At 36.1% G+C, this 13,038-nt stretch overlaps 2 protein-coding genes and 2 long non-coding RNA genes across 4 annotated transcripts; all 4 read right to left on the bottom strand.

Annotated features, from left to right (window-relative positions):
* Nucleotides 1-29: 29 nt before the first annotated feature.
* LOC141914963 (potassium voltage-gated channel protein Shaw-like) lies at nt 30-2,428 on the bottom strand. The gene is made up of 3 exons (XM_074806315.1): nt 2,343-2,428; nt 1,511-1,966; nt 30-1,115 (listed from the first exon to the last, which is right to left on the bottom strand). Exons 1-3 carry the CDS (start codon nt 2,415-2,417, stop codon nt 219-221), a joined length of 1,428 nt encoding a protein of 475 aa, XP_074662416.1. The 5' UTR covers nt 2,418-2,428; the 3' UTR covers nt 30-218.
* A 529-nt stretch (nt 2,429-2,957) lies between these two features.
* On the bottom strand, nt 2,958-4,514 carry LOC141915352 (potassium voltage-gated channel protein Shaw-like). Its single transcript, XM_074806846.1, has 4 exons — nt 4,449-4,514; nt 3,829-4,284; nt 3,536-3,745; nt 2,958-3,008 (listed from the first exon to the last, which is right to left on the bottom strand). The coding sequence occupies exons 1-4, from the start codon at nt 4,512-4,514 to the stop codon at nt 2,958-2,960; spliced, it is 783 nt and encodes a 260-aa protein (XP_074662947.1).
* Nucleotides 4,515-8,048: 3,534 nt separating this feature from the next.
* LOC141914941 (uncharacterized) lies at nt 8,049-10,331 on the bottom strand. Its single transcript, XR_012620900.1, has 3 exons — nt 9,836-10,331; nt 9,275-9,469; nt 8,049-8,922 (listed from the first exon to the last, which is right to left on the bottom strand). It is a non-coding gene; the product is annotated as an uncharacterized LOC141914941 (long non-coding RNA).
* A 520-nt stretch (nt 10,332-10,851) lies between these two features.
* On the bottom strand, nt 10,852-12,238 carry LOC141914942 (uncharacterized). The gene is made up of 3 exons (XR_012620901.1): nt 12,089-12,238; nt 11,077-11,238; nt 10,852-10,990 (listed from the first exon to the last, which is right to left on the bottom strand). It is a non-coding gene; the product is annotated as an uncharacterized LOC141914942 (long non-coding RNA).
* Nucleotides 12,239-13,038: the final 800 nt, after the last annotated feature.

Here is a 13,038-nt window from a genome sequence, read left to right on the forward strand (position 1 = left end):
ATGATAACAATTTTATTCTGACACGTATCAATATCTGTACACAATATTAGAGGTAATAAGTAACATATATATAATATCGGGGACAACTTCATTACCGAATTCAAATACGATTCACATATATACGACCCCGTAATCGATTAGGACCTGGTGATTTACATGCTGTTATCAGCGCTCACAAACAGTTTGAATTTTGCTCCTAATTGAACTCTGAAAGCAGATCAAACTCGAGTCTGAGGTGTGTCGATGTCATTAATATTGATTCGAAAAATCATTCCTAGCTTTTTAGTTTTAGATCGTTCGATACTTTTAGCTCGCAATTCATGCGTCTCTGATTTCTTCGAGTTGTTTTTGGAATAGTTGTAATAAATACTGAAATTGTTTCCCAATATAGGTATGATCATTCCAGTAAGTAGCAGTCCAGATAAAGCGCAAAGACCACCGACTATATATCCAAACGGAGTTAATGGATAATAATCCCCAAAACCAACGGTTGTCATTGTAACTATAGCCCACCAATAAGCGCTTATGATATTGGGAAAGGAATCTTTTTGAATTTCAACTTCAAAAGCAAGAAGCGCAAATATCATCGTCCCGAGAAAAAATAGAATAACCAAAGTGAATAGTTCTTTTAGGTTTTTCCTGACCAGGACGATAAGTACTCGTAACCCTCCAAACACTGCCGCTAAACGATTCAATTTCAATATTCTTAGCATCATAAACATTTGAACTACAATGATGTATTTTGGATACATGTAATAGTCATTTATCAGCGTAGTCCATTGGAGTGCAAAGAAAATCCAAGATGGTACTATCGTGACGAAGTCTAACCAGTTATTAAATGATTTCATAAACTCACATTTATCCGGAATTGTGATAAAGCGCATTACGAATTCTAACGTCAATACAATATTCAAAGTCATATCCAGAATCAAAAGCCATCGTGAAATTTGTGTTTCAGCGTAGAAATATTTCCATTTGGCGCTGTTGTTCATATTATATTCATCGGCGAGCACTGATACGTTCAAGGGTAACGGGATTCGACCCCACACAGAAAATGATATGGAAATGTTTATTACAGACATTGTAGCCACCAGTGATACAATAATAGCCCACACCTGAAATATATAGAGTGATTAACTAACAGTTTCAATAAGACAAGCCACGTTCACGCTATGTTATTTAAGAACGTTCTAGATTTAGTCCGTTCCATTTTAGCACGGAACAATTCAGACAGCCAAAATTACCGAATTACAGGTAGGCTACATTCTTAGATTTAGAACGGACCATTTCTCTGTGTGAATAGAAACTTTCCTGTTTATGACAGTGTTGCGTCCAGCTGGACCAGTCATAACAGCGGATTTATCAAAAACATGTGAGTCCCACACATCATCGATTTGGTTCGTTCTATTGGTCCGTTCTAAGGTATGGGCCAAATTAGAACGGACTTTCTAGCGATAGTGTGAACGGGGCTGTAGGAACCAAATATCGACGATGTACGTAGTTAGATCACCTTTGAGAATGTCGAATATCCAGGATATTCCAGATGAAGCCAAACTCGAGCCATATTCCCACAAATCTCTGATCTTTTATAAGCTTTCCTCAAAATCGACTCATAATCCACGTAATACGTTCGATCTAGTTCATTCAATGTTTCTTGTTGTCCGGTTTTTTCTCCTACCCAATACAGACAACAAGGAGCCATGTAATCTCTGCTGATTTTCCAGAATTTCAATTCTTGCTCCAACAAATCGACGCAGATAGATTGAGGAACGTGCATCTGACCGTCGCGATAACAGCCGAGAATCGCGTTAAATAACGTCGGATCGCGATCGAAATATAAACTCACACATCGACAATTATCAGGAATTTCTAACTTAGAGAATATTTTTCCAAGGCGTGAAGTTCGAATCTTTAAAAGTGTTTTACGTAACGTTGTGAATATACGACCTCCAATATTGAGTCTGACCTATAGTTTAGTGACAATCATTTAGAAAATTATCAAAATGGCATTAAACACAGGGAAATGTTATACAATAATTTGTACAGTCAAAGTTCGTTATAACGCTGTCATCCCACTGTTCACTTACCGCCGACATCGGTCAGAAAACAAATTTGTTTTCCCACAATTTGCTCAATCTAACTCAAATTCAATGAAAATACCTTTCTTTATAAAGACAAAATCGTCATAATGCGATATTTTTCGTTGGTCCCATCTATGGCATTATAACGGACTTGGACTGTACACACTACTTCATGGAAATCACACGTTTCGACTTGGTGAATATTTTTGTTAATTTCGATTGAAAAAATGATTCATAATCAATGGAAAATATTGTAATCACCTTGATACTGTTAAGCTCTGTGGTATTGTATAGACTATTTCCTGACTCGGTGACTATTTGCATGCTTGTCGCCATTATTTGTTCATTTTCCACTGAACCCTCTCAACTAAAATGGGGAATATGCATCTAGGACATACTGTAACAGATGCCAACAGTAACGAAACGTATTTCACAAAATTATAATATTCATGTATTCAACTATCGAAAAATGAATAACCATGATGCATAAGTGATGATGGTACACAGAATTATTGTTTCAATCACTCAAAATCATTAGATATTTCATCAAAACGCGGATTGGACGTGTCCATCGAAGCGGGAGAATACTCGATTAGCTATTTTTAATCGTTTGTTTTAGCATTGGGATTCCAAATGGCATATGGAACAAGCATTTAAAATCATATGATAGATTAAAAATTGATTCATTCAATTCCAATTCGAAGTATTCGTCGCATAAACCGTATATCAGATACAACCATACATAGGTATACGAAAATCATGGCTTTGCGTCTGGCCTAAACTCGAGTTTGAGGTTCATTTAAAACGTCCGCATTAATGCGAGTTATCAATGCACGCCTTTTAGTTTTCCATCGTTCGATACTTTTAGCTCGCAATTCATGCGTCTCTGATTTCATCGAGTTGTTTTTGGAATAGTTGTAATAAATACTGAAATTGTTTCCCAATATAGGTATGATCATTCCAGCAAGTAGCAGTCCAGATAAAGCGCAAAGACCACCGACTATATATCCAAACGGAGTTAATGGATAATAATCCCCGAAACCAACAGTTGTCATTGTAACTATAGCCCACCAATAAGCGCTTATGATATTGGGAAATGAATCTTTTTGAATTTCAACTTCAAAAGCAAGAAGCGCAAATATCATCGTCCCGAGAAAAAATAGTATAACCAAAGTGAATAGTTCTTTTAGGTTTTTCCTGACCAGGATGATAAGTACTCGTAACCCTCCGAACACTGACGCTAAACGATTCAATTTCAATACTCTTAACATTATAAACATCTGAACTACAATGATGTATCGCGCATGATCTTCCCGGAAGTCTAACAGTAACAAAGTGAAAAATACCCAGTACGGGATTATTGTGACTAGGTCCAGCCAGTTACTAAAGCTTTTAATGAAATTACATTTATCCGGAATTGTAATGATACGCAATGCGAATTCTAACGTCAATACAATATTCAAAATCATATCCAGAATCAAAAGCCATAAAGAAATTTCTGTATCAGCGTAGAAATATTTCCATTTGGCGCTGTTGTTGATTTTGTCTTCATCGGCGAACACTGTTTTGTTCGCGGGCAATGGGATTCGACCCCACACAGAAAATGATATTGAAATGTCGATTACAGACATCGTCGCCACTAGTGATACAATAATAGCCCACACCTGAAATATTATAAACACAATAATCAATCAATAATTTCGAAGATGTAGGAACCAAATATCGACGATGTACGTAGTTAGATCACCTTTGAGAATGTCGAATATCCAGGATATTCCAGATGAAGCCAAACTCGAGCCATATTCCCACAAATCTCTGATCTTTTATAAGCTTTCCTCAAAATCGACTCATAATCCACGTAATACGTTCGATCTAGTTCATTTAATGTTTCTTGTTGTCCGGTTTTTTCTCCTACCCAATACAGACAACAAGGAGCCATGTAATCTCTGCTGATTTCCCAGAATTTCAATTCTTGCTCCAACAAATCGACGCAGATAGATTGAGGAACGTGCATCTGACCGTCGCGATAACAGCCGAGAATCGCGTTAAATAACGTCGGATCGCGATCGAAATATAAACTCACACATCGACAATTATCAGGAATTTCTAACTTAGAGAATATTTTTCCAAGGCGTGAAGTTCGAATCTTTAAAAGTGTTTTACGTAACGTTGTGAATATACGACCTCCAATATTTAGTCTCACCTAGTTTAATAATTCAACAGATAATAAATATACATAGGTATAACAGATTATCGAAAACTAAATACATTAAACCCAAATCAATGCATATGAATCAATATTTGATAGTTGAATATGATACACAAACACTGTGCTCAGAGCTTGCAGTACAAGCTGAATAATTTTACCTTGACTCCAGGTGGAAATGCATTATTTTCACCATATGATACACGAACATACTCGCACGTCGACATCGTTCGGCGTAAACAATTCATTAAACTCCCAGGCGCAACAGATGATATAAATATTAAACTTAATGTATTCGTAATTATGAAAATTAGAAATTAGAAATTATTCTTAAAACGTTACGTCATTTGACATTATATGGATGTATTTAGATACTGCGCTTGTTGTCATTATCAACCAGACCCCGTTCTTTGAAACATGAATGAATTATGAGTTCCAGTTATTTGTTTATTGTCTCATGTGCCTTTTAGAATTTCAAACACCGCATCAATACAAATTGCTACAAATCAAATATGCAACGTTCCCAGCGCTCTTTTTGGTGTTTGGTGAATTCGACAATATCGTGCAGTTTTTAGAATATTTACATGGTGAAATCTAACTGAGGTATAGATAGTAATCAAATGATTCGACGATCCATAAACCGCTCACACATCTGTTCTTCCTCAATTTCAATTCAAATCCCATCGATTCATAAAAGTGTTTTAAATTCATTTTAACCGCCGCATATACACCAGCATATATCGACTTGTAGCCCATGTTTCGACAGTATTGGACGCAGTCGTTCATGAGAACGTTTCCAAGTTTTTGTCCGTGAAGATGCTTTGATAAACAGAGTTTAGTTACTTCAGCCATTTTATCATAGCCACGGTGATGTATAATCCCGTAACAGCCGATCACTTCATCGCGATAAATCATTAGATTCACATTTGTGTCAGAACGACGTAGAAACTTGGGAAATTCAACAATCGCGTACCATATTTGAAAGACGAACCAGTAACAATATAACAGTACGAAAGCGCTTAGCATCATCAGCAACACCGTCCATATCGTTAAATACTCTCTCATCAGAATCCAGATAAATAACAAACAAAGAAATAAAACTCTAACAGTTACTGTTATATTGACGATATCATTTCTTACATAAGACGGGACTGTTGGAATGTGAGCTGAAAGTAAAATCTTGATCACTCGGTTTTTATCCTTCTTTTCGTATGGTCGAAATTTTAACTCAGATACATTGATACGACTATCCATGTTGCCTATAACCTGTCAGGAAATCGAATGATTGAATCACCGTTCAAGAATAATTATCGGATGTTACTGCTGTTATTGGCGACGAAAAATATCTCACTAAATCGAAATATTCATGTATCCAACTGGGAGACCAGAATCTCGGCGTAAGATCAGAAGACTAGGTGGGTCTACGCTATCACCTACGTCGCTGAGATTGGGACTCGAATGCTTCCCATTATAATGGATTAACATAAACCCGCCATCCCAGGCTAATAATGTACATGTAATTAAGGTACATCATGAATATTTTCTGATTATCTATTCCTACCATGGAACGTAGGAAGTGCCAAAGATTTCCTCTTATTTTTTGGGATAAATTCCTTTCCACTCGTATATGCTCGTTTTCTCCTCCAGTATTTCTAAGCTTTCTTATAATCTGTTTATCCCAGTTTTGTAGCTCAAGACATTGATATCACTCATTGACTTGTTATTAGCTGCTCATATACGACAATCGCTTAATAGGTGATTAGCCTCATCAGATTGAGGTGTTGTAAATGCGACTAGCGTTTATCTATTATTTTAGCCTTCCATTTTTATACTGTACCCTCTCAAGTAAAACGAGGGGTATGCGACGAAACAAACAGACTCAATCGTGATATTCATGTATTCGTCCATCAGAAAATAAATAATCCCAAGTACATTTAAGCGATGATGGTAATCGTTGTTATCGTGTCCATCACTTAGAATAATTATATTACTTTCTTTTCTTTTTCTTGCACCTTCAGATATAGACTGAGAATTGTCCGCAATTAGGTGATCATTATAGGACATTAGTTTAATTAGATATTGAAAATGTTTATTCAATTAAAAGTTACGCTTTACGTAAATTGAATTGTCGTACTTGTTTACAGTTGTTCATACATTTCAGCAAATTCTGCCTGAACTCGACATGTAATATAAACATTGCATAAAATACATAAATCGAAGCAACTTTATTTTTTGTCTTCACTGTTATATTCTAATAATTCACACTGGCGTAAGCATTTAGATCGCCAGTAAAGAAATGACAATTCTATATATTCAATGTAATGTATTTTTAAAGATATCCCCCCCCTTAAAAAATATCGCTAAAACTATGCCGGTTATGAATAACGAATGAGAAGCGCGGATTCCGGATCGAACTTCTGAAATATGAAAAATAACACGATTGAATCATGAGTTCCAGTTATTTGTTTATTGTCTCATGTGCCGCATCAATACAAATTGCTACAAATCAAATATGCAACGTTCCCACTTTTTGGTGTTTGGTGAATTCGACAATATCGTGCAGTTTTTAGAATATTTACATGGTGAAATCTAACTGAGGTATAGATAGTAATCAAATGATTCGACGATCCATAAACCGCTCACACATCTGTTCTTCCTCAATTTCAATTCAAATCCCATCGATTCATAAAAGTGTTTTAAATTCATTTTAACCGCCGCATATACATCAGCATATATCGACTTGTAGCCCATGTTTCGACAGTATTGAACACAGTCGTTCATGAGAACGTTTCCAAGTTTTTGTCCGTGAAAACGCTTTGATAAACAGAGTTTAGTTACTTCAGCCATTTTATCATCGCCACGGTGATGTATAATCCCGTAACAGCCGATCACTTCATTGCGATAAATCATTAGATTCACATTTGTGTCAGAACGACGTTGAAACTTGGGAAATTCAACAATCGCGTACCATATTAAAAATACAAACCAGTAACAATATAACAGTACGAAAGCGCTTAGCATCATCAGCAACACCGTCCATATCGTTAAATACTCTCTCATCAGAATCCAGATAAATAACAAACAAAGAAATAAAACTTTAACAGTTACTGTTACATTGACGATATCATTTCTTACATAAGACGGAACTGTTGGAATGTGAGCTGAAAGTAAAATCTTGATCACTCGGTTTTTATCCTTCTTTTCGTATGGTCGAAATTTCAACTCAGCTATATTATTACAACTATCCATATTGTCGTTAGTATTGTGAGCTTTAGACAGACAGACAATGCCGACCCACAACGACGTAACAATTATCTCGTGCTTTATCCAGCTCTGGTAACAAAAGTCTACAATGTTGATTTTTCCAAATCTAATCGTAGTAGTTAATGTGAAGACTGGTAGTACTTTTTAGGTCAACTTTTGTCCCACTTATGATTACCTGACTAGCGCTAAACACTAGCGCTAAACACTAAATCTCTTATTTCTGTTAAAATGAAGTTAACCTTCGAAATACGACTAGTCTTTGCGTTTACTGATTTGGCTCCAGGTTAACACCGCCCCTCTACGAATCCGATCATAGTTCGAGTGATTGGACAGAACCATTGATCAAAAATTAAACAGATAAATGATTAGAAAAGTGAGAATAAATCATTTACTAGAAAAGTTCAATTCATTCAATACTTCAATATATATTCAATGTGTCAACAAGCATAGGTTCCAGGAATGATTATACAGTTCATATTTGAATTACTTTACACTTGGGCGCGAGCATGCAATTTTGATGATATTCATCATGATTCTTTATCAATCTATGATAATCAATTTAGATTCTTAAAACCCTTCACACATGGTTACTTATAGGTTGTCAGGAAAACTCTATAGAGAAAGGCATTTTTGAAATGAAAACGGTTTCATACATCAATCCAGCTGTAATCCGTAATCGTGTGGTAATTTAGAGTTCTAAATCTAATTGAGGTATAGATAGTAATCGAATGATTCGACGATCCAAAAACCCCAACGTCGATTCGTCCTCAATTTCAATTCAAATCCCATCGATTCGTAAAACTTTTTCAAATTCACTACAGCCGCCGCGAAAACATCAGCATATATCGACTTGTAGCCCATGTTTCGACAGTATTGAATACAGTCGTTCAAGAGAACGTTTCCAAGTTTTTGTCCGTGAAACCGCTTTGATAAACAGAGTTTAGTTACTTCAACGTTTTCCCTATCCATAACTGGACGTATTCCGTAACAGCCGATCACTTCATTGCGATAAATCATCAGATTCATGCTAGTGTCAGAACGACGTGCAAACTTCGGAAATCCGATGAACACAAACCAAATGACAAACGTAAACCAGTAAAAATATAACAGTACGAAAGCGCTTAGCATCATCAGCAACACCGTCCATATCGTTAAATACTCTCTCATCAGAATCCAGATAAATAACAAACAAAGAAATAAAACTCTAACAGCTACTGTTACATTGACGATATCATTTCTTACATAAGACGGGACTGTTGGAATGTGACCCGACAGTAATATCTTGATCACTCGGTTTCTATCCTTCTTTTCGTATGGTCGAAATTTCAACTCAGATATATTAATACAACTATCCATGATGTCGTAACCTGTCTGGAAAGAAATACAAATCGCATGCTCAAATCACCGTTCAAGAACAAGTACATCTGATCACCATTGAGACCATTTTGTCAGAATATTTCCTGATTATCTATATACTTAACTACAATAAAAAATAGGAATTGTCAAAGATTATGGCTTTCTCCAATATTTTGGACCCAATTAAACATAATGCAAGAGTTTTTAAGAATCAAAAGACTACGTACATTTTACATAGGTCTTAATAGTGTACGGAAATGGCTGGGGCTATTTTAGATTATCAGTCAAAAAGAAATACAATATCTCTAACCAATCTCTCACAATTTGACTTCAAAAACCTGAAAAATGATGGAATAATTCAACTTACAATACGATAAGTACCAAAAGAAACAAATCTCTAGTCGGCAATGTTCATAGTGGCACTCTACTACATAGTCTCTATGGATGTATACAATCGTAGTTCAGGTTCACCAGGGTTCATGCGAGCATCTATCTTTAACACGTGTCTCGTGTACACTTCGCCATATTGCCAGTCGAACCTGCGGCAATAGGACACTTGAACCTACGAGTAATCAGTTGACATCATGATTGCTCGTAGCTTGAACTTACTTGCATTGTACATATGACGAGTACATAATTTTCTATCATAAATTAGGTCTTGAATAGTTTATAAGTTCTTTATTTGGGGTTTAAGTCATCGAGGTAACCATGAGGTAGAATATACAAGACATTTTAGGTTTTTGCAATCTAATAATCTTGTTGGGCTAGTTGGAGACATCGGTTTTGCGAAACACATTAGAAGGTCAAAAGCTTTACATATCGAATTAGTAGCTGATTAAAACGAAAATATCGTGTACAACTATTCTGGCAAAAAATCGTTTCAAAATAATGATGATGTTGCTTTACTTAATAACTTATAAACACAAACCTTTCCACCTCATCGAATATGCTCCTTTCTTTCCACCAGTATTTCTAAGCTTTCTTATTACGGTATCTGTTTATGCCTGTTTTGTAGCTCCAGACATAGATATCATGATATTCAATGCAATATAACATTTCGACGTTCAAATATAAGTCATTATATAATCACAGGAAGCCATTCTACATCTATGTCAATAATATTTTGCCAGATAGCTTGTTTGTGTACACATAGACCTGTGACGTTTTGCACATCGATTTACGGCTGTCGTTTGTAAAATGACGCTGAATGGTTAACATTGTTTAGGTTTCATAATGGTAACGTTTTATAAGGCGTCAAAAAACCAAACGAAATCTAGCAATTGAATAAATAACAGGGTAAATCCCTTTTTCAAGATCCAAAAAAACTAGGGATATGCATGTAAGGACAGATACCCGCCGTGACGGAACAAACAGACGTAGTGCATATTGCGATGATGGTACCTTGTATCCATAACTCTTAGATTTCTTTCATTTCTTCGTCTTGCACTTTCAGATATAGACATCACATAATGACTGAGCTGATCATTATACGATATTCGCTTAATCCTATATTGTGAATATAATTAATCATTAGTTGCGCTTTATGTAAATTGAATTGTCGCACTTGTTGACTTATCAGTCGTGCATACATTTCAGAAAATTCTGCCTGAACTCGACACGTATACATACATTGTACATAAATTGAAACCACTTTACTTTTGTACTCGCTATATTTAGAGAATTTACACTGGCGTGAGCATTTAGAGAGTGTGTGGAAACAACTTTTAGCTTAAGAACAACTTAATTTAGGAAAGGCGTATTTTGATGTGTTTACTATATGCCACCCATTCGCCCGAATTGTCGCATAAAACATGGCGATTAGATTACTGTTTAGAATCAAACAAATTACAATTTGGAATTTCTGGCAAAATCATGAAAAGCAAAGTACGTGGCTACATTGTAAACATATTTTATTTGCGACTAAATCCTCGCGAAATCCCATAGGCATGAATTAAGTAAGTTACACAACAAATTAAATCTGCTTAACCATTAAATAATTACATATATTCCATACTTAGATAAAGATATCGCTAAAACTATGCCGGTTATGAATAACGAATGAGAAGTGCGTTCTCCGGAACTTCTGAAATATGAAAATCTACGCATGAATATAAAAGACTATGATAGATTTACATAAAATGTGTATAGATTTAATCATTATATACTAACCTGCACACGTGTCTAACCTTTTTTATCGTCGCAGATTGAATTACTGTCAATTTTCCCGATTCAGATAAATCTGACAGAAATTTGAAAGTTTGCTCAGTATCGTTTGAATATCTACACGCAACGTCGATAACTGTTTTTAGTAGATCAGGATTCGGAACCGGGCTGAAAAATAATCATGTATTTCCTGAATGAATCTTTGATTTTAAACCCCTTTAATTTCTCCATATGGCAAAGGACCAAAAATGTGGAATAGCACTGAATATTAAATACCAGATCCTCGTCTTTAAACTGTTTTATAAGTAACGTTTATGGACATGATTCTATCTTTATAAATAAGTTGATTTTTGCACTCTGAATGTAAATACTATTGTAACGCAGTTTGTGAGTGAATGCCTGTTTTTCCATGCACGTTCTTGTTGAATTTAATCAATTTATTTGATGTAGCCCACAAGTATTACTTTTATCTTATCTTCCCTGCTATTTCGATTTGCCTAGACAATCTAACCTTCAAAAATTCACATTTATGCATCTTTATTCTTTCACCAAGAACCTTAGTGTCTGATGTACCACAGAATGTGTCTGGGTGGGTGGGTACACTAGGATCGTAGAGCGACGGAGATCACTGTAGAGACAGCCACACTACAGGACAGGGCCGTCGGACAGGGGCGGCAGCAGCGGCCAAAGCCGCCCCACTTTTTTGCTTAATAAAGATTTTTTCAAAAGCACGCTGTACCGCGTAGCAGCTCGTTGTTCTCTGTCCTAGGTGGTTGGCTCACGACTTCTCATGCTACTGTGAATGAGACCGTGAGATGGCCCCAAAACGCATCTCCGGCGATTGAATTTTCAAAACTTTTCTAGGGGAGGGCTTCCAGACCACCCTTCAGAAATAAGCCTCGCCACTGAAAAATTCCTTCCGACGGGTCTGCAGGACTGGGTGTTACTTATTCTTATCCTTTTCAGGTAATAAAGATATTAATGATAATAAATCGATGATAATTGAAATAATGCTTACGGTTGTGAGTGTGGATTTTTTTGAAGTTCGGAAAACCAAGTAAGAGCCTTTTGGATACAAGGCTCGTAACTGTATGTTTTACAAGCAGCAAATATAATCAGCGCTCTCAATCTCCTAGAAATAACGACGAGATATTTTGAGACACTTAATGTTCTACGTGTTAAAATGAATGAAAATCCGCTCTGATGTTTCCTGGTATATTGGAATGAATCAAATGACCTAATTCCCAGAATTAGGTCATTTGATTCATTATCTTGCAGTTTGGCCGCGAATCAGGTAAGTTAGGAAATTGTACATATTCATTGGTAAGCGAGGGGGGGGGGTGGACCCCCAATTTACCTACCATTGTGAAGTGCTTTCGAAATGTTGTCTTTCCCAGGACAATTCCTCGTAAAAGTGACGTACGACATCTTCAAAGAATTTCTGTAATAGATAAAAAGAAAAGAGAAATTGTGTAGAAGAAATAGTAATATTTGAAGTCTATCTATTGAATATTGTGACGTATCAAAGCTCTATAAGTCAATAAACATTCGGGACTGACGGATACTTTTTGGAGGTTACTCAAACTAAACGCAAATACTAAGATTTTTGTAGGTACGCGGATATTAAAACTTATTCAGTAGAGCTCACCTAACTCAGACACGGCCCGATCACTAACGTTGACTTAAGAGCCGCACCTTACATAGCCGCTACCTATAAACTCTATTAGTGAAATCAAGTGGCTTAAGGACCACCGAGCCCGATCAAATGCCAGTGTTCAACTACTTAAGCTGTACAGATTTTGTCGGTTTCAGTTTGTCCGAGTTAGGCGCGGTTAATTAACTGTGCATTTTCATTCGCTTACCAACGACAATATATGCTGTTGTACCAGATTAGTTGGAGAACTATAGTAAAAGTAGAATGTCACCCACGGCAAATAATCCCTCTCCTTCTTCAAATAACTCAATAAT

The sequence above is a fragment of the Tubulanus polymorphus genome, chromosome 1 (genome assembly GCF_964204645.1).
Source record: "Tubulanus polymorphus chromosome 1, tnTubPoly1.2, whole genome shotgun sequence".
Taxonomy (NCBI): Eukaryota; Metazoa; Nemertea; class Palaeonemertea; order Tubulaniformes; family Tubulanidae; genus Tubulanus; species Tubulanus polymorphus.

Coding starts and splice junctions, on each gene's coding strand:
- LOC141914963 (XM_074806315.1), bottom strand. CDS start 2,417: ATGGCGACAAGCATGCAAATAGTCACCGAGTCAGGAAATAGTCTATAC. Junction 1,967..2,342: donor CAGAGCTTAACAGTATCAAG/GTGATTACAATA, acceptor ACTAAACTATAG/GTCAGACTCAATATTGGAGG. Junction 1,116..1,510: donor GATATTCGACATTCTCAAAG/GTGATCTAACTA, acceptor TATATATTTCAG/GTGTGGGCTATTATTGTATC.
- LOC141915352 (XM_074806846.1), bottom strand. CDS start 4,514: ATGTCGACGTGCGAGTATGTTCGTGTATCATATGGTGAAAATAATGCA. Junction 3,746..3,828: donor GATATTCGACATTCTCAAAG/GTGATCTAACTA, acceptor ATAATATTTCAG/GTGTGGGCTATTATTGTATC. Junction 3,009..3,535: donor TGGATATGATTTTGAATATT/GTATTGACGTTA, acceptor AAACAATTTCAG/TATTTATTACAACTATTCCA.